The sequence below is a fragment of the Protomyctophum parallelum genome (genome assembly GCF_964188405.1).
Source record: "Protomyctophum parallelum genome assembly, chromosome: 11".
Lineage (NCBI taxonomy): Eukaryota > Metazoa > Chordata > Actinopteri > Myctophiformes > Myctophidae > Protomyctophum > Protomyctophum parallelum.
Genome location: NC_139707.1, coordinates 36453594 through 36478472, shown reverse-complemented (window position 1 = coordinate 36478472; position 24879 = coordinate 36453594). Strand labels below are relative to the sequence as shown.

The following is a 24879-nucleotide window of genomic DNA, read 5'->3' as shown; positions in this document are numbered from 1 at the left end:
GTATTTATACTGTCCCTTACAGTATGCTGATGCTCTCGTTTCTTCTCCCAGGCAACCCTCTGATGGTTCTGAATGCAGAATAAAGACGGCAGTCTTAAACACAGGCAGCAGAGCAGAAGTAACACAAGACATTGTTCTCCCTTCAGTGCAACAACTCCTCCGGCAAATAGACATTGTACCATTAGCAAAAGAAAAATGACACAAAAATAGAGAGGGATTGGCTGGGGCGAAGGGAGAAAGATGGACACCAGTGATGAGATAAAGTAGACCTTTAAAGCAGTTACCATTACTTATAAGAGTGTGCACCCTAGCTGTGCTTAGCAAGGTCACAGAGAGACATAAAGATTTCTATATAGTGTCTGAAAAAGTAGAGACACGTCAGAGCTCTCCAGGACAGACAACACCTCTGGCCTGTGCTTCAAGGGGCGCCCCGACCAACGGACTGATATGATCGAATACGAATTCGTGATATAACAGGTCGTATCTGCTTTTTATCGATATTCATTTGCTGTTCATATCATATCGCGTGGACCCATTCATTTTGGGATATGTATCCCGGGAGCCTAATCATTAAAGTATTTCTTAAGGTCCCATGACTTATGTTTACAGCCTGTTTATTGGACTTTAGATAACCTTTGAACTCAGTACAATGCATCACCAGTGAGAAAGTGTTTTTGCAAGTAATATGGGAAAACAAATTCAGGTCAATTAATGATCATTTACCTGAGAAATAATTGTCACTAATAGCTACTTTTTTAGCTGTCCATAATCATCCAATGAAATCTTGTCAAAGCGGCATGTGGATAAAAAGGCAAACATACATGAAAATGATGGTATGAGATGTACTACACTACAGGATAGGCAGCCTAGTGAAAGATTATGAAGTCCTGCATAGCAAACTGAAGAAGGTCACAGCCAAATCGACCATCTGAGTGGTTAAAATGGACAGTGGACAGTAGTATACATAGTACATGTATGGAAAATATGCCAATATGTTCTGGCATTGTGTAGAACACACACAAGCACGCAATCAATAACCTGTACATTAGCACAATAAAGAATGTTATTGATGTATTACAAAACCAAGAACAGGATCAAATGTACAGGAAAGAAAACAATGAATTGACATTACAAAGTGGGGAAATGCTCTGACATGGTAGAAGTACACATCTTAAACCAAGTAGTAGTTCTAATTTAACCCGATATATTGTCTGACTGCACCGCTTGCCCAAATTCGCAGACTTAAAAAACTCACACAACAATGCAAATGTGTTTTTCGACGTGAGCTTTAAATGTACAAGCTCGAATTGTGAGCTTGTAAATCTACAATTTGTCACAAATGACACCATCATTTGAGTACAGACGAAAAACAGTTAAGTCCACACTAATTATCCATAATGTATAAATTATGGAAGTCAGGACAACAAGGCCTTTTCGTGGAGGGGTCAGAATAAAATCTTGACTTTTTTTGTGTTTAGTACTCTGGAGCATAAATTAAGCATTAGTAAGTAGGCAGTTATAAAAACCAGCACTTCCTTCACTTACCATCATGTAAATACAAAATGTAATGTTGAACAGTAACAGCAGTTAAGTTATAATAAAAAGTCAATAAATTAGATCAAATTGTAAACCAGAGATGACACGATCAATTCACGTGCTGTCATGTTAAAGGATCAAAATGTTTGAGACTGTATCAATAAAATAGAAGGCCAATGACATAAAAAAAAGAAAACAAATAAATATTATAATAAATAGGCCTATGTCTACGGTAGATATTAAGGTGCATATTATTGCTGTGATGTGAAACCGTATTTGTACTTGTATTGTTCTTCATCGAATTAAAAATGTCCCTGCATACAAGTCCATACATTCATGGTTGCAGGAGAAAAAATAAACCTTCAAATGACACAATGCATCATGCACTAGGATTTTACAACTGGAACTATTCAAAGGTATTCCAAAATGTAATTGTTTGCGATATGTATAGTATGCAGGTTTCTTATGACAACACAGCAGAAATATACAATTTGTTATGTTAGCGCATTTGTTTCTTGAAGGAAAAAAAGAACCTGTGCACATGAGATGGATTGGTTTTCATAATCAGAATGTGACACATATTCTTACTGAAAGTGTAGTCAATTTAGTTCTTCGGTTATCCTCAATGGCAGCTTTGCATCACCAGCGTCCCATGCTGTGTAGGACACATACAGTATTCAGAAGTTTAAAAAAAATTGATATTGGGTCATTTAAAGTGCACGTAACTGAGGAAACGAAACAATAGCAACCATCAATGATATGACCCATGGCTTTATATAAGCACAGACATCATCCATTCATACAAGGTTAATTAAATAAGGTTAGGAAGGGAAGACCGTACGGTGGACTCCATGTTGCTCCCTGGAAGGAAAGAAACATGCGCAATTGAGACCAAGGAAAGCTGAACGCAAACGGAAGTGTTGGCTGCATATAGCCCATTGCGCATGTTTCTTTCCTTCCAGGGAGCAAAGATGGAGTCCACCGTACAGTCTTCGCTTCCTAACCTTATTTAATTAACCTTGCATTCATACAAAAGTGGGTTTGAGGTCCTCTTTGAAGACCACAGGGTGTGGCGAGCGATAGAGGTTGCTGTAGTTTCCGTACTCGCTGTCGTCGGAGGAGGAGGAGTCCGAGGAGCTGTCGGACGACAGCAGGGAGCCGTGCCATTCACAGTAGGGTCGGTGGTAGTAGCAGTAGTCTGTGGAGCTGCTGGAGTCTGAATCCCAGTACCCACACGAGTCTCTAGCATGTCTATGGACCTGCCCGCCCTCACCGCTCACTTCCGTATGCGAGGGAGACACGACAGGGCCGCCGCGTCCTGACCCGGCGCGAGGTACGCAAGAACACTTGCGAGGCCTTAAAACATACCTCCTCCGATCCCTTCTTTTCACCTGCTGCTGCTCCACCTCCTCCTCCTCCTCCTCCTCCTCCTCTATGTCACTGTTGTCCAGGTGGAGAGAGGTGGGGTCCGCAGTGACGCCCCCTTCAGTTTGTTGAGATGTTTTGGAGGAAGGGGGGTTGTCTGGATGCTGCTGGGGCACAGAGATGACTCTCCTCTTCCCCCAGACAGGAGGCTCCGGACCCATGTAGAAGCAGGCAGGGGGACCTCCCCGTGGGGAGTGGAATGGAGGCCGGCGTTTCCTCATGGCATAGGGGGAGATGCTGGGGTAGCGGAAAAGGACGGGAGGACGGGGCGAGCAAGGCGAGCGGAGGGAGAGGGGAGAAAGAAGGGAGGGATCAGTGAAGTTAGCTTGAGAAGGCCTTCTGGGTCCCCAGACCTGACCGGGCGGAGAGCGGAGGGCGGTTTCCCTCGCCGCGTCCACGCTCAACTCCTGGAGGACCTCCTGCAGTTGCTCGCTGCTCACGAAGCCCGCTTGCCTAACCCCTGGCCCCAAGCTCGATATTAGGTCACCACCGCCTGCAGTTTCGACACAGTTTGACGGAGATAGGGGCGCAGTTTCGCCAATAATTGTCTTAGAGCCTGCGGGGATGCCGGGAGACACCGGCTGCTGTGCGTCGTGCCCTTTTGCCCTGGACTCGTCCGCCGTTGTCCCGGCCACAGCCCGTGAGACACCCTTCTGAATTGCACCACCGGCGCCATTGGTCAGAAGAGGAGAGGAAGTAGGGACGGGGGAGGTGGAGATCGGAACAGGGGGGGAGGAGGTCTCGGGGAGAGGGGTGGAAGGGACGGTGTCTGCGGTACGAGGGGAGAGAGGGCGCGACGAGGAGGAAAGGTGAGGTTCGGAGGTGTCTCTCTCGGGCGGCGGGGTGGACTGCACCACCACCGTGGTCTGCGTGGAGCAGGAGTTGAGGTTGGTGGATCCAGACGAGTCCATCTCCTGGTCGACCCGGGGCTGGCTGGCCGACATGAGACGGAGCAGCTTACCCTTGGCATTATTCACTTGCTCCTGCAGACTGTCGATCACGGCGTTTTTCTTTCAAATGTAAAAAATATAACAAAATGTGCATGTATTAGTTATACGGTTAGCAATTTGTTGCTCACGTTAATACACTTTTTTTTTCTTTAGAATTAACACATTTCGACCTGAGGACGATTCTACAAATGCCTTCTAAATCCTAACAGTTTTCTGAAAACTGACATAGAAAATGTTTCTTGTTTTTTTCATGTCAAGGAACACCGGAATTATCTGTATTTGGCCACCGACTCCCATCTGAAAATATGTTGTTCCAGGGACCCCCCCCCCCTCCCCAGAAACAAAGATTAGAGTTTAACACGCAATCGCTGTGAAAGAATATATTCAAAGATTTGTGCCACATTTTCCCCATTTTTCAAAAATAGCAGAACTACAAGCTTGTAGTTCTGCTATTTTTCAATAGCTAAAGAATAACATAATGCTTAAAACACCAAGAGGGGTTCCTAGTGTACAGAATAGGTTAAACAGAAAACTTGAAGGATGAAAGAGTATACCTCACTGAGCAGCTTCTTCATGGAGTTGTTCTCCCCCAGCAGGAAGTAGATCTCATCCTGGCTATATACAGAGGGCTGGCTCTTACTGGGGCTGCTGAAATACTTGGCCATCTGACTGGGGTTGTTGTGCTCCTCTTCAAACTGCCGCCACTGCGTCAGCTGTATGCATGCATGCGTGTGTGCATACATGTATTTGTGGGGTGTGATATGTGAAATTTGGTGGAGGCAAAAAAAACAAATTAAAGTCAGTTACACTGTAGCCTCGGAAACCCAGACGTTTTATTTCCTGGAAAGTTACACTGTATCATACGCAAATATAAAGTACAAACTGTGTTTCCAAGAACTATTAACTTGGAACCATATCACCAGGTGTGCATTTCAGTGTATTGCTCATTGTTAAAATATTTGCTCCCTTTCCGCTGTGGAGGTGCATGCATTCCTTTATCGCAACATAAGCTCGCTAACAGCTACCTATACAGTCATCAAGCTGCTGGCACAGCCTTCATTGCGGTTGAGTCATAAACATCACATGCATGAGTCATTCCCCGAAGGAAACTCACCCACACGGAGGAGAACAAGCGTGCATGCAGTCACATACATTTCTCAGCTTGTCAAAACAGCAAGAATTTCGAGGGAATCATATGTCTGTCTAGGACCTAGGTACTGTTACTGTCTGATTGAATGACTGAATGTCTGTTTTAAGTTGTTTAATGAGCTGGTGTCTTTGATTGCAGACGTCACCACTGTATCTCCATCTCATACACAGATCATCAGGGTGAGACTTTCTCCTGGGAAATGGTCGGTGTCAAATAGCTGTGGAATCATCAATGTTATAATTCTCACCTGAGGAACAAACAGCACACAGTTGGTGGCCAGTGTGCAGATGAAGATGGCTCCGGCCACGGTACTGTAGACCAGGTTGGGCCAGGCCTGCAGGAAGATAGTCATAGGGACGGCCACGGCCGAGGACAAGGTGACCAGGGTGACCGCTGTGATGATAGTGGGAGACTGGTTGACCGGAGGGTGGCTGACGTTGCTGGTCAGTCCGGCCAGATAGGTCCCGTACAAAAGAAGACTGCCCTGGAGACAGGGTGCAGGGATGGAAGAAAGAAGACAGACACAAAAAGTCAGTACCATTTTGACCTGAAAATGAGTTTTCTGACAAAGCTATGTTTCTATGTCAGTCGTTCTTCGATTTCTCAAAAATAGCAGACCTACAAGCTTGTAGATCTGCTATTTTTCAATAGCTAAAGCATAACATAATGCTAACACCAAAATGGGTTAAAATACTCCCTAATGAATAAATAAAAATGCATCTGTTCATACAGTCCCCTGAATGTTCTGTCTGAACTTGTGTGAAACCTCAAAGTTTCACCTGATATTTAAAAGCTTTGCATGATTTATTTCTTTGGTATACAGCAGTTCGTGTACTGCCCAAAGTCAGTGCTATACAGGCAGAATACATACAATACAATATAACACAGTTGAGATGGTTGGTAGGTGGTCTCGCCACTCTTCCAAATTTAGACCACGTGTTCCATGTTAACAGTCTTTGTATTGAGTTTGTACTTGAAATGTACTGTAATTCTGCAAACTGTTAATAAATATTTCAACCAATCAATCCCTTGGATAGGAACACTACTGGTTGAAAAGAGGTTTGAAGCTGAAAGTGTAATGTCTCCACTATCCAAGTGGGCGATCCGTCTTGGCAAGCAGCTCAGAAGTACAAATGTCAGCGTGTGAATGAGAGCCAGGTTAGATTGCCAGGTATAGGCCATAAATCTTACAGATTGTACCTCTAAAGTAGTTTGATATATCTTGAGTTGGCAAAAAGAAAATATTGCTTTTCATGAAGCATGTTAAGCACTGGTAGTTAAAGTGTTGAATAAGAGTGATGACCTACCTTTTGTACTGCAATAAGGATAACCCACAGATCTGAGTATACAGAGGAACAGGAGTCCAGCTGAGATAAAGAGTAGGACATATCTCTCTCCACCACCTAAAGCAATAGAATCCACATACTGTCAGTAAGCAGCAAAGAAACCTTAATTATATCATCTTTGGACAGTTATAGTGTCTATAATCAAATCTATACTCTAATGCAGACAGCCAGTCCCTTGAGGAAAGAGTGATTCTGCATTGGCAAGATTGTTGCAAAATCAAGAATTTACAGCTATGTCGGCCTATTAGTGGGCCTAATACAATTTTGACCTAACACAGAGAAAGAAACTTTCACAAATTATCAGCAGTAATGCTATATGATAAATGCCTTTATCATCAGCAAAATGTTGATTCCACATTAATTGTCCTTCAATTCACAAGTTTGGCCTTTGCGAGAATAATTTCTCACAAAGGCTGCGAGAAGCAAGACATACATACATACATAAACTATTCATGCATAATCACAGAGAAACTGGAATATGGCTGCAGTTACAGTAAGTGTCCAAAGAAGTTGTCCCCCCCCCCGGCTCCCACACATGTAAGGTATTAAGGGTATTAAGAAAAGCGCTATTTAAATCCCAGATATTATTAAGAAGTGAAGTATACCTTGACAACAGCTCCAAACGATTGCGAACACCTGATGGGGTCAGTGAGGTTCCAGGCAGACAGGACCAGCATGTCCACCACAATCAACAGACCCACCATGCCCATCAGCTGGATGTCTCTGATTATCTGCAGCCCATATCACAGGTTAGACAACACAGTGAGCTAGCTTCATGCTGTACATTCATGTTGTACGGTCCTCAGAATGCTGTTGTACTCAATGTGAATACTACTACTACTACTACTACTACTACTACTACTAACTAATAATAATAACTAGAAAAGTAGTCGCTTACATAGGCCCCTCCCACTAATATTGTCAGCCAAATACAATGTCACGTTACCCAGGGGTTGATTTATTTTACATAAAACCATAGGACAAGGGAATTATCTGCAGATGTACCTTTAAATAAGGAGTAGGAAAGACATAGATTGATTATGTAACCAACAGCAGCCAATTAGCTACTACAAACATTCTGCAAAGTTCAGCCAATCACAGCATAATAACTATAAAAAGTGCCCTTCTGGGCACAGGTCTCCACCAGGAGGATAGGAGTGTGTGTGTGATGTTTGGCAAAATGTTTACGAGTAATATAAACATATTTGTTTGTTTGTTTGTTTGTTTGTTTGTATGTTTTTCAACAACTTTCTTCATTTTGTTGGTGGAAATGCAGAGCCAGATCACTCATAGCATCTCTGAGGATATAATTCTGGATGAGCAGGACATGTGCAGCAATTTGTACAAAACGGGCCACCCCTGAAAAATGTGGAAGGCAATCTTAGCCAATCAGTGTAGAATCTGAGAAATCCAAGAGACTCGTCTTGATCACATGACTACAGATATCATGTGTACCGATTTGCGTGAGATTTGGATGAAATCTGTGCATAAACAATGTGTTTTGCAGAAATCTGCCTCATGGTGGCGCTATAACCGGCAGATGTGGAGGGATGCAGGGAAAATGTTCTTCCATGGTCTCTAGGAAGTGCGCATACATAAGTTGTATACAGATCGATGCAGTTATAGCTAAAAACAGGAATTGGCCTGTTATAGCGCCACCATGAGGCTGATTTGGAAAAGATTTAGTGGCATGTTGTCCTCGGCCTAGTGGAAATGTGCGTGTATAATTTCACGTAAATTGCACACTGTGTTTGTGATTTGTGGCAATTTGTTCGAAACGGACCAATCATGTGAGCTTTGGAAGCCAATCTTAACCAATCAGGATGGGAGATGGGAAATGGTGCAGATCTGTGCTGATCACATGACTATGGAGATAGTGTATACCGAATTGTGTGATCTATGGATAAAATGTGTATGAGTAATCTACAGAAATGTGTTTTGCCTAAATCGGCCTCATGGTGGCGCTATAACAGGACGATGTGAAATATTTGGGGCAGAGGTTCGTCGTTGGCCTCCAGGGAGTGTGTGTGCAAAGTTTGGCATGGATCGGGCCAACGGTGCCGGAGATTAGCTGATAACGGACGGACAGAATGAAGGACACACACACCATGGACGGAGTGCAAAACATACTCTCTCCCCATGCCTTCGGCCTGGTGGAGACAATAAAAGCATTTCTTCTGGCTGGCTGTCTGTCCAACTATCTACCGACCTACTGTATATGTGTAATTCCCCCGTTGCTAATGGAGATAATTGGCCTCTGGTAATGAGGCAGGACTGCTGTGCTACACACATCCATATTTAATGCATGCCAGAATACTAAGGTCACGGATGTATACCGTACTATATTTATATACAGAGCTATTCTGTATACAGAGCTGTAGGTGTGTATCTGTGTGTGTGCGTGCGTGCGTGCGTGCATGTGTGTGTGTGTGTGTGTGTGTGTGCGTGCGTGCGTGCGTGCGTGCGTGCGTGCGTGCGTGCGTGCGTGCGTGCGTGCGTGCGTGCGTGGCGTGCGTGCGTGCGTGCGATATATGTGCGATATATATGCCGTCACCTTTATTCATTTTTGAATAGTTCAACTAGCCAAAAAGTTTAGCAAAACAGTAAAAAAAAGAGGCAAAGAAGTTTAGGGATAAAGGGGTTTAGCGCCGGTGACGAAAATGGAGCCCCAGATGTTCAAGCTTACCACTCTCTTGTCGGGCACACGCTGAGTGAACACTCTGTAGAGCCTCCACGTCTTCCCCAATATGGGGCCAAACACCAGCGTGCTGCCGAGACACAGGGTCCACATTCTTGCCTGCACACATGGGAAGAGATACATTACACAGTTAAGAGACACAGAACTGTCACGTCAAGCAGACGGAGAAACCGGTGTAGCAGGTTCAGTGCATTTAAGCCTATAGTTTTCACTTCATCACATGAATCGTAAATCATATAAAAAGAATCCGGCGAGCGGCACAGCCGTACGACAGTATAAAATGAAATGGGGGTAGGTAACGATGTGAGGTGCCATTGTTTTCGTCGACTAAAACTACAACGAAAAATGTTCGTCGACTACCTTTTTTCACTGACGAAAACGAAATGGAAACTAAATGAAAACTAAGCTGTGGTGACTAAATATACTGTCGATTTTGTCAACAAATAAAAACTAGACTAAAATGTTAGGAAGGGAGTAGTAGTTGTGAGCTTGTAGATCGACTATTTTCAGCAAGTGTAAAATCAGCCATTACGACGGCATCAAGGCCCGCCAAAACACATTTCGGTCGACTAAATCAAACGTAGATTTAGTCGACTAAAATATTATGACATTTAGTCAACTAAAACTAGACTAATCACTAATACATTCCAGGTGACTAAAATGTGACTAAAACTAAATGAAAACGTTTCAAGAGACTACGACTAAAACTAAAATAGAAATTTGCTGCCGAAAACAACACTGGTGCCATGTGTGGTTACCTGGAGCACAGCTGGCGATGCTCCGTCCTGTGGGTGCGTTCGTTCATCAATGGTGAACAAGAAGCCGCTGATGTAGGCGAGGACACTTCCACAGAGAGTGAGCACGTTCAGGTTGGGACTGGACATCTTCACTATCCTGATAAAGAACACAAACACATGATGCAATTCAACACGTGTTTACTTTAGGAGTTTCTTTTTATTATAATTTATTTTAAAGTAGCGAAAAAATGTAGATCTACAAAGCTCAACACACACATCACGATGCAACGTATTGTGAACTAATTGCTGTTTTAGATTTTGTTGATTGAAGTATTTGTCCGTTTAAAGAATTACAGTACATTTCAAGTACAACTCAATACAAAAACGGTTAACTGTGAGTGGACGACACCATAAAGCATTACACTTGTTTACAATAGGGCCCACCATTTTCAATTCATCAAAACATTTAGAGACGTACTACGAATATACACTTCTATATAGCCCAAAACAGGAAATCATCATAGGTAAAAAGGGGAAAAAATATATACAGTGAGGGGGAAAGGGGGTGGGTGGGGGGCCGGTATAGGACTTAAGTGGTTTATTTACGTGGGTGACAGACATGAGTATCTTGTACCTGTTGTTCTTGAAGCGCAAGGTGAATAGAAGGAAGCAGAATGACAGAAGAATGCCACTGGAGAGAAGAGTCCAAACCACTGCAACCAGCACTGGAGAGAGAGACCGCCTGGGCAGTTCTACCCCCATCTGTGAACACACACACGCACGCACGCACACAGGCAGGCACGCACGCAGACACACACATACACACACATACACATGTATAATAGGAATTTATTAAATGTGTACTGAATATCTATATAACCTTACGTCCTTTCTAAATAATATATTATTATTACGTGATTTTTTTTTGTATTTCAGCGACAATATAAGTAGGAAGAAGTTCATAGATCATTTAAACAATTCTTTATTGAGGCAAGCACGTCAATCTTCACCAACTTATATTGTTCATGGGTACAGTATCTGAAAAAAAACAAGAATAAAAACAAAAAGCTAAACAGCAAAAAATATATAATAATAACAGAGATATAAATGTAAAATAGTGGTTATTTCCATTCATGGCATGTCCATTCAGACACAGAAGAGGAATTATTCGGTCCACAGTGGCTTCTGTGACTTTGTTCGTTATGATCTTATGAACATTTATTGGCAAGTGTTACGAGGTCCCCGGAAAAGTCAGTGGCTGTAAAAATGGAAATAGAGCACTTATATGATTAATCTATACTTTTCTATCTATGGAATCAAACTATAACTGGGACGTCAGATTGAGACGGGGAAATAACCAGTGGAGCCGAGTTGATTCCTCTGTGATTCCGTCGGGGGTTAAAGTAGGGAAAGACTCTCTCCCCGAACGAGTATCCGGTGAACGAGTAGACGTGAGAGCGAGAGGCCACGTTATAAAAAGACACCTGGCCCCTTTCCACGTCCACGTACACCCCTACACATTGGGGCTTGTCCTCAAGTGGCAGGTGGACGGGAGGGCTAGCGAGAGCCCAGTACTGTTTGCCATGCCTGAGGCCAACGGTCCAGTAGCCTCCCTCAGGGTTTAGCATGTTGCCTCCTTTGCGGTTGACAGATTCAAGGCACACGCCGATGTCCCACTCTGTCTTCCCTTTCACCTGGACTTCATAGTAGAGCTTCCCAGAGGTGAAGCCCTGCTTTCCCAGGACACTCAGACCAGGGTAGAACCTCTTGGCGCTGTCGTTGACGCCGAGGGTGACATCGCCGTGATGGACCTGCTTCCCGTTGGTGGACAGTATCAGTTTCGGGTGAGCCGTGTCTGGATCCAGGGTCACGTCCACTTCCCACGGCTGGACTCTCTGGAACTCGGTCTCGCACAGCCTGTTCACCTGGGCCTTCAACATCTCCTCCAATTGAGAGGCCACCCTCCTCACCGCTCGCCTCGCTGTCCCCACATACACGACGCTCTCTACTGCCGTCTCGGGCCATTCCTTGGTGACTGGAGGCGTGGAGACGACGGGGAAGCGCTGAAGCAGGTGCAGGTGGTCTACGGTGTCGGTGAGCCGCTCCAGCTCGGTGCTCCATCTGCTCAGCTCGGTGGTCTCCTGCTCCAAATCTTTAATGATCCCCTCGGCCCTCCTCTCCGCTTCCCTCTGTTTGCCTTCGATGGCTCCCACGAGTTCAGCCTGACCTCTCTGGACGCAGAGCAACAGCGCCGCAAAGACCTGCAGGCTGTCCTCGGTCTCTCTCTCCGTGTTTCTCCTGCTCAGCTCCACGGTGCGTCTGATCTCGCTGACCTTGTGCAGTCTGCCCTGGATCTTCCGCTGTACCTCGGCGTCTGTCTCCCTCAGCTGAGCTCTCCTCTCCTGGCTCTCGGTCTCTATAGGCACGGTGGCGTGTGCTTTGTGGTCCTTCTCCATGCAGACCTGACACACGTACACCTGGTCAGTGTTGCAGAATAACTCCAGCAGCCTCTCGTGTTTCTTACACACTCTGTCTTGCATGTCCATCACGGGGTCGATCAGGCGATGCTTCTTGAAAGTGCCGAGGACCTGATGGGGCGCCAGGTGCGTCTCGCAGAAGGACGCCAGGCAGTCCAAGCAGGATTTCAGAGCCTTGACTCTCTTGCCTTTGCATACGTCACACGGAACCTCTCCTGTTAACGGCCGGGCGGAGGCTTGCTCATCGGCTCCCATCTCCACCGTTCTCCTGAACTGAGCAGCCAGCTCTGATATGAACGTGTTGACTTTGAGCTCGGGTCTCTGATAGAACTTCTGCTTGCACATGGGGCAGTGGCTCAGTGTGATGCTCCGCCAGTATCCTTGTATGCAGTCCCTGCAGAAGTTGTGCCCGCAAGGAGTGGAGACAGGTTGGGTGAACACGTCCAGACAGATGGGACAGAGGAGCTGCTCCTCGGACAGCAGACTGCCAACAGAAGCCATATCTGGGAACACATGCAGAAACAAAACAATCGATTATGTAATAATAATGTCCCATGCAGTCCCTAAACTGAATTTCTTTCCTTCCAGACCATCAAAGGACCACACTGCTGTTCTAGCATGTTTGTTTGTTTGATTTTTGTGGAAGCCATTGGATTATCTTTATTTCGATACTGCAGTATAGTGGTTGACAAAGTATGCATATTTCAGTGAATCTCTTAATTACACCAACAGTGTTCTTATGAAGTATAGTTTTGGTGAACTTAAAATAATTCTATGTCCACTTCAGAGACCGAATACTCCGAATAATGTTGAAAACTGTGACTAAGAGTGTCCCTGTTAAAAGCACAGTCACAGCTGCCTTGTGTTGTGAGCTGTGTCCACTTCCATTAGTAGCAACAAACTGGTATATCATTTCATTTCAGGATATTTCATTTTAGTCAGCAAGCCCACTAATCAGGTTTAATAGATGGACATTATTAACACACTGTTAATGTAACTCTGAGACTGTAAAGATGGAGAACGGAGTGGCTCATTTTAAAATTAACATCCTATATAAAACTGTCTGTCATTTCTTTGTGCAGTAACATTATGCAATACATGAAAATGTTATAAAGATAATCTATAAATACCAAGAACCTCCGTATGTGTGTGTCTACTGTGTGTACTGTATGTCTGGCTTTAATTATTTCATCTCGAGAAGCGTTAATCTGATCGACAGAGGACCCAAGGGAGTGCAGTGTCGAGTATGAAGTCGATCGGATGAGCGTTTCCGCAGTACCGGACCACTTCCAACGGGCATTATGTTCCGAATGGCGGTCACGCCCCACATGGGTACGGCACTAGTAATTCCAAACAACTGTAGCCAACTGCTCCTCTCGGAAACATCTATAGAAAGGTCTGGAAAGCTGAGTGAAAAGCATGAAAGACAAACTATTATGGGAAAAATCTAATGAAACTCACCTCCTGGCTGCCCAGTAGAGTGATATGCCGCGTGAAGACGTGTTGAGTTCTCTAATACTTTGGTTTCTATTTGTAAAGTGACATTAGACAGCAATACTGTATCCGTTCCTCATATTGCTGGGTAGTCCGCTTGACCTGCTTTTAAAGGGAACAGCTGGTTTGAACTAAACATAGAATCCCCCCACACCCCACCCCAAAAGAAAAAAAGCCTGCCTGTCTCCACAACTCATTCATTCATAAATAACTTACAAAGATAATATTTTGGGACTATTATTATTATTATTATTATTATTATTATTATTATTATTATTATTATTATTATTATTATTATTATTAACTAGAAAAAGTCTCTGCCAGGCCAGGTTGCCTACCCACGGCCCGCAAACTTTGGTCATAGCCAGCACTGCAGAGGAGAGACAGGTGACCAACAAACAAGTGACAACCATTGTCAATAAATAAACATTTTAAACTGTTGCAATCATTGCCATTGTTTCTGCCTCTTGGCCAGTTCCCACTTGCAAAATAGACTTCAGTCTCAATGTGTTTTTACTGGTTAAATAAAGGTTAAATAAAAATAAAATAGAATTGTGCTAAATTACTTAAAAATGTAATTTGTACAAATTTAATGTATGAAACCTGCAACACAAATGCAAGTCATATATAACCATGACTCAGCTAATGGTTTTCCATTATAACATGCTAACCTTCCAGGAATATAACTCCTGCAGTTTGTATTAGTTTGGATTCCCCATCGATCGATGATGTCACTGGTAGGCGGGTTTCTGACCTCATCTGAGACACAGACAGAGTAGACAAAAACGGTATGTGTGCGTGCGTGGGTGCGTGCGTGGGTGCGTGGGTGCGTGCGTGCGTGCGTGCGTGCATGCGTGCGTGCATGCGTGCGCGCGCGCGTGTGTGTGTGTGTGTGTGTGTGTGCGTGCGTACCATGCTGAGAGTACATAGTCTCTGCAGTATCTCCAGGCCGTGTTGCTTGTTAATACCAGGGTGGATGAGGCAGTGTTCCGAGTCACAGTGGGAGCTGCAGTTGAACTCAGACTCCATGGTTGGCCTCAGTCTGCCCTCTGTCACACACACATCCTGAGGAAACAAACAAATGACAATGAAACAGCCACCTCCAAGTATTGTATTATTGCCCCAAACATACACAGTAAAAGTCGTGTCGCTCGATCACTTGTCGCTTGATCTCTTTTTCAACCTCATGCCATCTGGATAAAGATACAGAACCTTGCCATGGAAAAAGGTCCGTTTTAGCAGGAGTTTTGTCCCCTTAGCCATCGCGGCATTAAACAAACTGCCAAGCCGATAGGATGGTTCTGTATACAACGTACATGTATGATAGGATGGTTCTGTACCAGGGGGTCAGTCAGACAGATATTTTGTGAAGCCACTGAGGAAATCGGGATTTGTGGCGTTGTCTTTGGACCCAGAAAAACCCATAGCCCCATAGAAGTCCATGTATTTGGGCCCAACTTCACCTAGACTGTATTACCTTAATAAACATGGTCATGAATACTTTCTTCATCCAGTCACTAGTTTAAAGTCTCATTTCTAATGTCATAATATTCTTTTTGGAAAATTATGGTCCCATTAATTAAGAAAATTACCATAAAGTCGCGTATGTTCTGAGGGGCGTGGCTACCGTTACAGTCTATGATCGGGATTCCCCTCCCACTCGAGTCAAAATAAAAACCAACGGAGAAGAAGGGGGGAAGTCCCGCCTCGTTGTCTGGGCCAGCCAATGGCCAGCTGGGCTAAAACGGATCTAGAAAGATGGCAATACAAGGACTGACAGGCTTCATTTTACGTTCATGTTAGACCCGGAGAACGCTTTGTCCATATTTTTTACAGTCTATGTTCTGTACACAGTGGGGACCTCATCTTTCTGTATTGTCTTGGTGTCTTATGTGCTATGTGTTGTTTTTGATGTGGGTGTTTGAACAGACTGTGAAGACAAATATCCTTCAGGACAATAAAGATTATTATTGTAGATCATTTAACTCTGACAGTGTACAAATAAAACCAAATGGACCCATAATAATTGCAGAAGACAGATTCACTCATCATCCTATAAATGAATTCCTTCCGTGACATAAAAGCCTCTGTATAATGCACCCAGAAGGGAGTTAAATTAACCGTGTAGGTATAATGCATAGTTTCAGCCATGTGTCAACCATGTCAATCAATGTCAATCATTTAAGTTTTAATAAAAAGCTTTTAAACCAAAGCTCCTCAATTAGGTTTTATTGTGGAAATTAACCTTCTGTGTGGTTGTTATTGTTGGGTTGTATATGCACTACATGTACATGGCATGCACTGAATTTACTATCCATAAGGAATAAGGAGCGCGAGGATTCTAATTTAAAGTAAGTGATGAATTTCATACTAGAGACTGTAGTATTCTGCCCTCACAAATCTCACAAATCTCTCCAAGAGACAGTTCGGACATCGCGTCCCACCATGGGGATTAGAATTAGATTGATAGTGAAACCACAGAAGTAACAATAAACAAATTGAAATGTATGTATCTGCAGAAAAACAACAGAATAAAATAAAACAAAACAAAAGTCAGGCTAAAGTGGAGGTAAAAAATAATCAACAAAAGGTCAACAAGCCACAAGAGCCACAAGCACAGGTCGTCCAATTAATGATTTGTGGGGCGGCGGTTCGAATCCCGGCTCCCCCTGTCTACATGTCGAAGTGTGCTGGGCAAGACACTGAAACCCACGTTGCCTCCAATGAGTCGGTCGGTGCCTTGCATGGTAGCTCGCACACCATTGGTGTGTGAATGTGGGATGTGAGGACGCTGGCGTTGACTGTTCACCTCCCAATGAATGAATGAATGGACCATTGCAAAGCACTTTGAGCACTTTATAGATAGTGTATACTATAGAGACTATAGAGATAGTGTATACCGATTTGCGTGAGGTATGGATAAAATCTGTGACCTGTGTAATATAAAGAAATGTGTTTAATATAGCTTATCTCACAGATAGCATCAATCGTGCCTCGACCCTATCCCAGCTGAGGACCCAGGACTTGATTGGCCTACGTATGTGACAGGAAGCCTGCATGCCTCTGCTTATCCTCAGTTTCCACTAAAATGACATCACAGATGTGAACCGCCCATCACATGATTATACTCTGGAGATAGAAAGCAACCACAAACTGTCTACAAATGTGATGTGTGTGTGTGTGTGTGTGTGTGTGTGTGTGTGTGTGTGTGTGTGTGTGTGTGTGTGTGTGTGTGTGTGTGTGAGAGTGAGTGCGCGCGTGTGCCGTGTGTGTGTGTGTATGACAGAGATAGAGAGAGAGAGAGAGAGAGAGAGAGAGAGAGAGGGAGAGAGAGGGGAGACCCGGGAGAGGGGGGGTTGGTTGACCCGATTGTTTGATGGATGGATGGATGGATGGATGCAAATAAATGTAGCTGGTCCGTCAGTCATCTTACGACTAAACTCACAAAAGACTACTTGTCACCTGAAGGGTTTTTATGAGACTGCAAAATGCTGCACTGACATGTTGCAGATGTATAATCATCCGTTACGATATCAGAGCTAGTATCACCATCACGATGGGCTCCCACAAGATGCATAATTGTATAGGCCTGTTGACAACGTGTAAGTCTATCTGCTTTTTTGATACTGTAGTGTCGGCCTACCATCCATCCAGACAGGTGGTGCGGTGTGTGTTTACATGAGTAGCGTGTTTATGGGCTACATACCCCGTCATTGTCTGTTAAGTGACTAAGACCCCCGCGGGCTATATGGGATAGGTGGGTGAGGGTGACAGTGTGGGAACGAAACTCTGAGAATCAGTCTGGTTTCGTACAAATGAAGTCTGGGGATACATTAATTCACTTTACAGTATGCAGCAACTATAACTCCAGTATGTCTCTGTGAAGACTTTTTGAGTCTAAGCCAGTGATACTCAAGTTTGGTCTTGTGCAGTATAGCCTATATGTGTGTGTGGGGGACTGAGGTTGTTGAAGATTGAGCCAAAAACAACAAATGACCCAGATGCAATAATTAATATTCTTAGTAATGTCAAAAGAACAATGAGGCCTCGGGCAGCCTATATCTGGGAACATGTCTGCAGTTCCTGCCTGCATGCCCCATCATCCACTTTTCCAAGTTTAGACCACAGTTCTACACCGTTTCCTGCAGGAAAACCCGGTGGAGAGAGGCATTTCCGACGGCTTTTCAAAATCCTCTCTCTCTCCACACGCCTTTGACAGGGGGAAGAAAAGACCGCCAAGCCACCCTGAGAGGTCGGTCAACATCCAGCCATGGGGGGTCACACACACGCACGCACACACACACACACACACACACACACACACACACACACACACACACACACACACACACACACACACACACACACGAGCAATGAGCAAGGCCGCCCATCCCAAAACATAGGACATGTTTTGACAGTTCACACTAGTCAGAAAAGGAGTGTCTCTGTCCTTTTGTAGTCCGCAAGTAGGCCTAATTCCTGAGACAGTCACAGCCAGGCTACCTGTGGCCTCAAAGAGAAGTCTTATCTTATTGTATAAGGAAGGGCACAATTCCACAATAGGTCAATCTGTGTATCTTCCTTTTTTATTGTTATCCCTAGAGTGCATCTCATTTTAACTTCATTAACTGTATAGAATATAATGAGCAACAATAGGCTTACTTCATGATGTCTGACCTCAGCTCAGTGCATAGGCCTATACACAGCAAGACGTAGGTTGTTGCATTGCCTTTTACAATACTTTTCTTTTATTTAAGAAACCGCGAGTTTAATCCATTCATTGTGCTGTCAGTCATCCATTTATATTCCTTGGTGCAGCATATTGCAATCTAATGCAGCCTCAACGCAAAAGGAGACCTCCCGTTCAGTAGGCAATATTAAAACATTCCACTTCTGCCAGTAATCTCTTGAGCAGTCTATTATTCTTTAAGCTGATCAAGAGTCCTTTGAATGCAATTGTTTTTGGGGCAGTTTCACAAATACTTTCACATTTTTTCAGACCACATGGCGCTCTCACAGTCTACCCGGTTTAGGAAGTTAATTAGCCTGGATTATAATTTCTCGTTTCTCACCTGCGCATGCCAATAATGCAGTTTCTTTTGTTTATTATTATAGTAAAGGTCTGCCTTGAGGCTTGATCCATCCATACGCCATCACCGTTTCTAAAAGAAATACCACAGCTCTAATGGTATAGGCGGGATGTTCTAATTAGTAATTATTAATATGGCCCGGCTTTGTTCGCAAACGAATAACTCCATCACAATTGTTTTTTTTGTTTTGTTCTTTTTCTCCAGACAATCCACGAGATGCGCAAATAGGCTGCTGCCTGGCCGTGTATCGCACTCACAGCAGACCAAACGGATGAAACTTTAGACGTTTATACGAATGAATAATATACTATACGTATACGGTACGCGCTGTTTTGTTATTTAACAAGTAAAAGAACGAACCTTTACCTACCTAGGCTACATATCCCTGCATGCGCCTGGAGGGGTCCGACTCGCCACTCTACTGGCTCCATGTTGAACTTGTACATATCCCACAAAACTTTTAACATGTGCCGCGATGACTATAACTTGGCTCATTATATAATATAGCTACACACAACAGTAGCGTACAGACAATTATTGTATCCAGAATGTGTGAGCACTGTCTGTTGTTCTGTCCACACAGGCTGTCGTCTGCGAAGATGACTGTCTGTCAGTCAGGAAAAGTCATCATCACTGCCTGAGTTTTCACGATCACGGAGTGTGTGCTGTGTGTGTGTGTGGACTGGAGAGGGACGTCTGTCTGTGTGAGTCACTGTGCCTGAAGGGAGGCGCGCGCGCGCGCGCGTGTGTGTGTGTGTGTGTGTGTGTGTGTGTGTGTGTGTGTGTGTGTGTGCGTGTGCGTGTGTGTGTGTGTGTGTGTGTGTGTGTGTGTGTGTGTGTGTGTGTGTGTGTGTGTGTGTGTGTGCGCGCACAATGAAGGTGTTCTATTATTGCGGTTATAATCCATGCGAGTGGACCATGTTGCAATATAGTAGCAGTAGCACTTATCATTCTTGAAGCTTTCCAGCACCAACTATTAGGTATAATCAAGGTATAAAAAGAGGATTAAAGTGAGAAAAAGGTAAAAGTTACTATGTGGACTTGTTGCCAAAACGTCTTTCTGGCAAAGGCACACAAAACACTTTCATCTCCAGCTGAACTGTGAAGAGTCTGAAGGCTGAAGAGATGACACAGAGTACAGGCTTCGTGGTTCATAAACATTTTAACTTTTAGTTATGCTTTTGGTGTGGCTTGTATGTCTTGTATTTGTTTTTTGTTTTTAAGACAGATTCTGTAAAGTGATGTGAAGTATAAAATATGGTTAAAGGGGTTATATGGGGACCCCCTGGAAACGCCTCAAGGTCTCCGGACGGTCGGACCCCACTTTGAGAACCACTGGGCTATAGGCTATAGCCTACTGTAACAGTATGGTATGGAGTCTGTCACAATGTCACATGCTTGGGTGCTCCCACCAGAATGGAGTCCCAGGGGCCAGGGTGGTGCAATGCAGGCACAGGGTGGCAGGCGAGGAGAGGAGAGGAGGGGCGTCACAGATAAACATTATTCAATAACAGCACTTGTTTTAACGGAAAGAGAAGCACTTTAGTCATTGTTATGTTCATGTGAAAATTCCATTACACAACCTCAAATAATTCATCAAAAATAGGCTTGTTGGTTTTGGAGACGGTATAAGGAAGAAGGTACAATCTATATACCACACTAGAACAGAAAATTATTCTGTCAAATCTGTGCTATAGTCCTACTGTACATTGTTTGTTTGATTGAATGCTTATAGTCATAAAAGGATAACAAACAAAAAACTCTGGGAACTTGTTTACATTGTGGTCCTGTATTCAATTCATTCAAAATTACACAATGCATGGGAAAATTACATTTACCTCCCCTTGAGGTCTCTGATTCTCACATTTTGGTGGCAGAGTATAGTATAGTAGCTAGAATCAGAATTTTCCCATGTTTGTTAAAAACTTTGGGTGGTACCAGATCATGGTTGTCCCAACTATAGTGTTGTGGTTGTGGGTGTCACTAACTTTAGAGCAGTTAGACAAGTATGAGGGTATTGACTTGACACTGTCCCTTTGACTAGCCTATCTTAAATAACCAATCCCATTGATATTTGCTTAACCCTGTCTAAAACAAACTAGCAAAGTGTGTTGGAATTAGGTGGGTCATGGGCATAAGGCAGAGAAGTATATGTCATATCAGTTTGTTTTGGGAGGTTGGAAGCTTATAGTTTTCAGTGACATTCAGATTAACCAAGAGGTGAAAATGACTTGAGTGCTCCTGCTAGTCTGGAGAGCACCTTTGTTTACAAAGGAGAAAATCCCGCCCCAAAAATCATGTTCTTTGATTGACTTTCTTGATCACTTTTGATGCATGTTTTTCATCATTAGTTTGTTGTCAAGAATACAGACCAAATAGGTAAGCTCTTCTTTGCTTGAGATATACTTAAGTCCTACATGCCTACTTGCTTGTACAAAATAGCAGGTGACATGTTGTGAGTATGTAGTATAGAACATGTATTTGTATTATTACAGCAGGGTTAATGTGCTTAAAGCAGTGGAATTATTTTGATATTTCCTCCATGAGCGACAGGAGGAAAAAGGTGTTATTAAGATATCACAGAGATCTACGGTGTGAGCCTACAATAAGGGTCATTCCTGAGGAGGGAGTGTTACTGACACTCATGTGGGGATAGGGAGAGCATTAGACGCAGACATGTCTGAAATGATCAAATAGGAATGATAGACACATGAAAGTGTAGCTGGTTGAGTGGTTGTTCAAGTGGGTAGTTATGTGAGCCCACATAGTCACTCAATATACACTGTATGCACAAGCATCCATACACGGCACACACATTTGACAAGTTTTGATTGTAGTTAATGTTAATGGTTGGAAACAAATTGGCAGCCTGAGGCAGATTCATCAGATGTATTCCAATGGTGCGCGTGCGTGCGTGCATGTGTGCGTGGGTGAGTGCGTGTGTGTGTGTGTGTGTGCTTGCATGTGCATGCATGTTTTGGAGTGTATTTGGGACTAGCAGGCACAACTCAATTTCTTTCAATGACTCAGACGTGATGCTATTGTCTCGTGTTGGTAGGATCCTTGATTCCTTGCCATAGACTGTTGTTATACAGTACGTGAAGGGGGGACACTGTTTAGCGACATCGCCCCGCCCTATGTATTGGTGGAAATGGCTTTATTGTGATGATCAAAGAATGACATTGAGGCTGAAAGTATGAAATCATGTACTATATACCATATATGGTCTTGAGTAAAATAAAACTTAAACACATCCAATGACTAAAATGACTGACACCTTAAAAAAAAACTGCGGCAATTTTGTGACAGTTCTCTGTGTCCATTGAGGATGAGAAATGTGGACGAACAAGTGAATCCCAACACGAAAAACAAAACAATAGGCTGTGAGCTGATTTTTTTTTTTTACTTGAAAGCCCAAGATCAAATGTCAACTACATTAGCTCCCCATTGCAGCGGCTTTGTCATCTCTGTTACACTCTAAGCGTGGCAATTACTATCATGTTTCCTCAAGATCAGGATCAAGTTAGACTCCGATCTCGTCCAATTGGAGGCTTGGCGGCACGGATACTCAGATTACTGGGGGGGCCTGAATATTTAATCTCGGGACACAGGGTGGTCATTTAAAAAAAAACTACAGTCCCAGAGGAGAAGGTGCACACGATGAAAGGGGAGGCGTGTCTCTCGACTGAGGTTATCAGGGATCGACGATCTTGATGGTCAAATTAGGTAACAAGTGTCTCTGAAACCTTCCTTTTCTCGTATAAACAGAAGTATATTCACGAGGAGTACATTTCCAGCACAACAAAATATCCACTTTGATGATTTAATTTGTAAAAAAGGATTCAAATGTGACATACTTTAATTTAATTTATGTTATTTTGCAGCGTTGCCAAAGTCTGACAAGTAGGTTAGCGGCAGTAGCAATAGCCTTTGTGCAGTATATCATACACAGAGAAATATCCTAGAACATGGACCAAATGGTCTTGTAAGGGACTGTGCATTGTACATAATGTATGTATGTACATAATAACACCTGAGGTAAAAGTCCACCAAATAACATTTGGTCCCGATATTAGTCACTCACAGACCATTTCCTATAGACTGAAAATCCAGAGGCACCATTTCCTGCCATGGTGGAATCATTTCCTGTGCAGCTGTGACTGGTATCCGGAGAACTCGCCAGTTTTCCGACTCGCCGCGTGCGGTTTAGTGCATCTTTGTTTTACTTGTGCACCTTCATTTAAATTGCATTGATTTGAGAGAGAGAGAGAGAGAGAGGGAGAGAGAGAGAGAGAGAGAGAGAGAGGATAGTTGTTTAGAGTTTACACTAGATGAAGTAGGAATGCTAAAAGTTTAAACACCAAAGTACCGAAACAATGTAATGAATTAGTAAACAATTCCTGAAACGGTAGGCCTACTATCACATACCTTTTTTTTATCATTATCTAGCTGACCCATTTAATTGCACAACATCATTTGATCACTTTGGAAATGAACTATAACATCTGTGGGTTTGACACACTACACTGATGAAGACAGCATGTTTAGCATAACGATGAAGATATTGATGAAGAATGTTCGCTTGCGGCGAGTTGGCAAAACTGGCGAGTTCTCCAGTATCCTGACTATAAGTGGCGAGTGGGAGTCCCGTTCTGTAATCCATGCGCTTTGGTGGGTGGAAGTTGTTCTTTGTGCAAAGCTACATCAACCCCCATGCAGTCCTGCAGGCCTCCTGCCCCACCCTGTCCTCATCAACCAGAACAGAACAGGACCCTCCCCTATGACATGCCCAGGTTTGCCCGCTAGCATACCCAATTCCAAAATCCCTCTCTCTGGAACAACGCAACTCTTCCATTTTGTGTAGCCATGGACCTGCATTAAGCTGTGCCTCATCATGAAACCCTGAGGGGTCCGTCCGTACAGTATACTATAATATAGTATATGTCGTGCGATGTCAAAGCATTAGTAGGACGAATGAGGACAGCGCAGGATAAAATGTAGGCCTAATACAACAAAGCACAAATACAGTAGTGACAAGTGACTCTTATAACTGACTATAGATAACATAGGACCACACCTCTTGAACATACACATCTACAGTAGCCTATATACTGAACATACATACTATGTACCACTCCATCATATTCTGTGCAGCTGCTTGCCTGCTCTGTTTATTCTCAGTATGGAGGGAGGGAGGGAGTGGTGTGGTATACTTTGACACCTTGACATGGATAAATTGCTTTAAATAGATTTCCAGCCAAATTAACTCTAATCACTTCTTTTTGAGGCTCTATTTTTTTTAATACTGCACCACGCTCTTTCATTATTGCTATTCCTGTGTATCCAAGTAACCAACAAGTCACGCACGCACGCACGCACAAACGCACGCACGCACGCACACGCACACGCACACGCACACACACACACACACACACACACACACACACACACACACACACACACACACACACAGAGACAGAGGACAGAGAAGCGATTTTAGGTTGATTGTTTTTATCAAGTTCTTTACCAGAGAAATATACTGTCTGTAACACAATAGTAGTTGATGTTTAGTGTTTGTTAACCCCGGCCGCCACTATTACATGAATTAGTCCCGGGGTGAGCTTAGCAGCCTTACTTTGAACACAAGGCTTGATTGTTGCGAGGACGTCTGGAGTGTGTGCGGGCTATTAGTTGAGCGAGTGAATGTGTAGCCTATTTGAAATTAATGGGGTCTGTGTGGGGGGTCTGGAATGCATGTTAACACATGAAGGCCATGATGTGAGCTGATATGGAGTGGTGTGGCGTTGGCTCAGGTTGATAAGAAGCTTACTCTATTATAAACCAAAATACACAATTCAGATTTCTCTGATATTTGATACACTGTCTGTGGTCCTGCTGTATATGTATTCTTCAAAACTGCAGTTTATTATCAGAGAACAACAATACAAATGCATTTACGGCTGTTATCAAAGCAAA

General features: G+C 43.6%; 1 protein-coding gene across 1 annotated transcript; it reads right to left on the bottom strand.

Annotated features, from left to right (window-relative positions):
* Positions 1–1223: 1223 nt before the first annotated feature.
* Positions 1224–13815, bottom strand: gpr156 (G protein-coupled receptor 156). Its single transcript, XM_083776443.1, has 10 exons — positions 13781–13815; positions 11768–12822; positions 10477–10604; positions 9864–9999; positions 9094–9204; positions 7013–7138; positions 6369–6464; positions 5309–5545; positions 4466–4624; positions 1224–3971 (listed from the first exon to the last, which is right to left on the bottom strand). Exons 2-10 carry the CDS (start codon positions 12818–12820, stop codon positions 2562–2564), a joined length of 3456 nt encoding a protein of 1151 aa, XP_083632569.1. The 5' UTR covers positions 12821–12822; positions 13781–13815; the 3' UTR covers positions 1224–2561.
* Positions 13816–24879: the final 11064 nt, after the last annotated feature.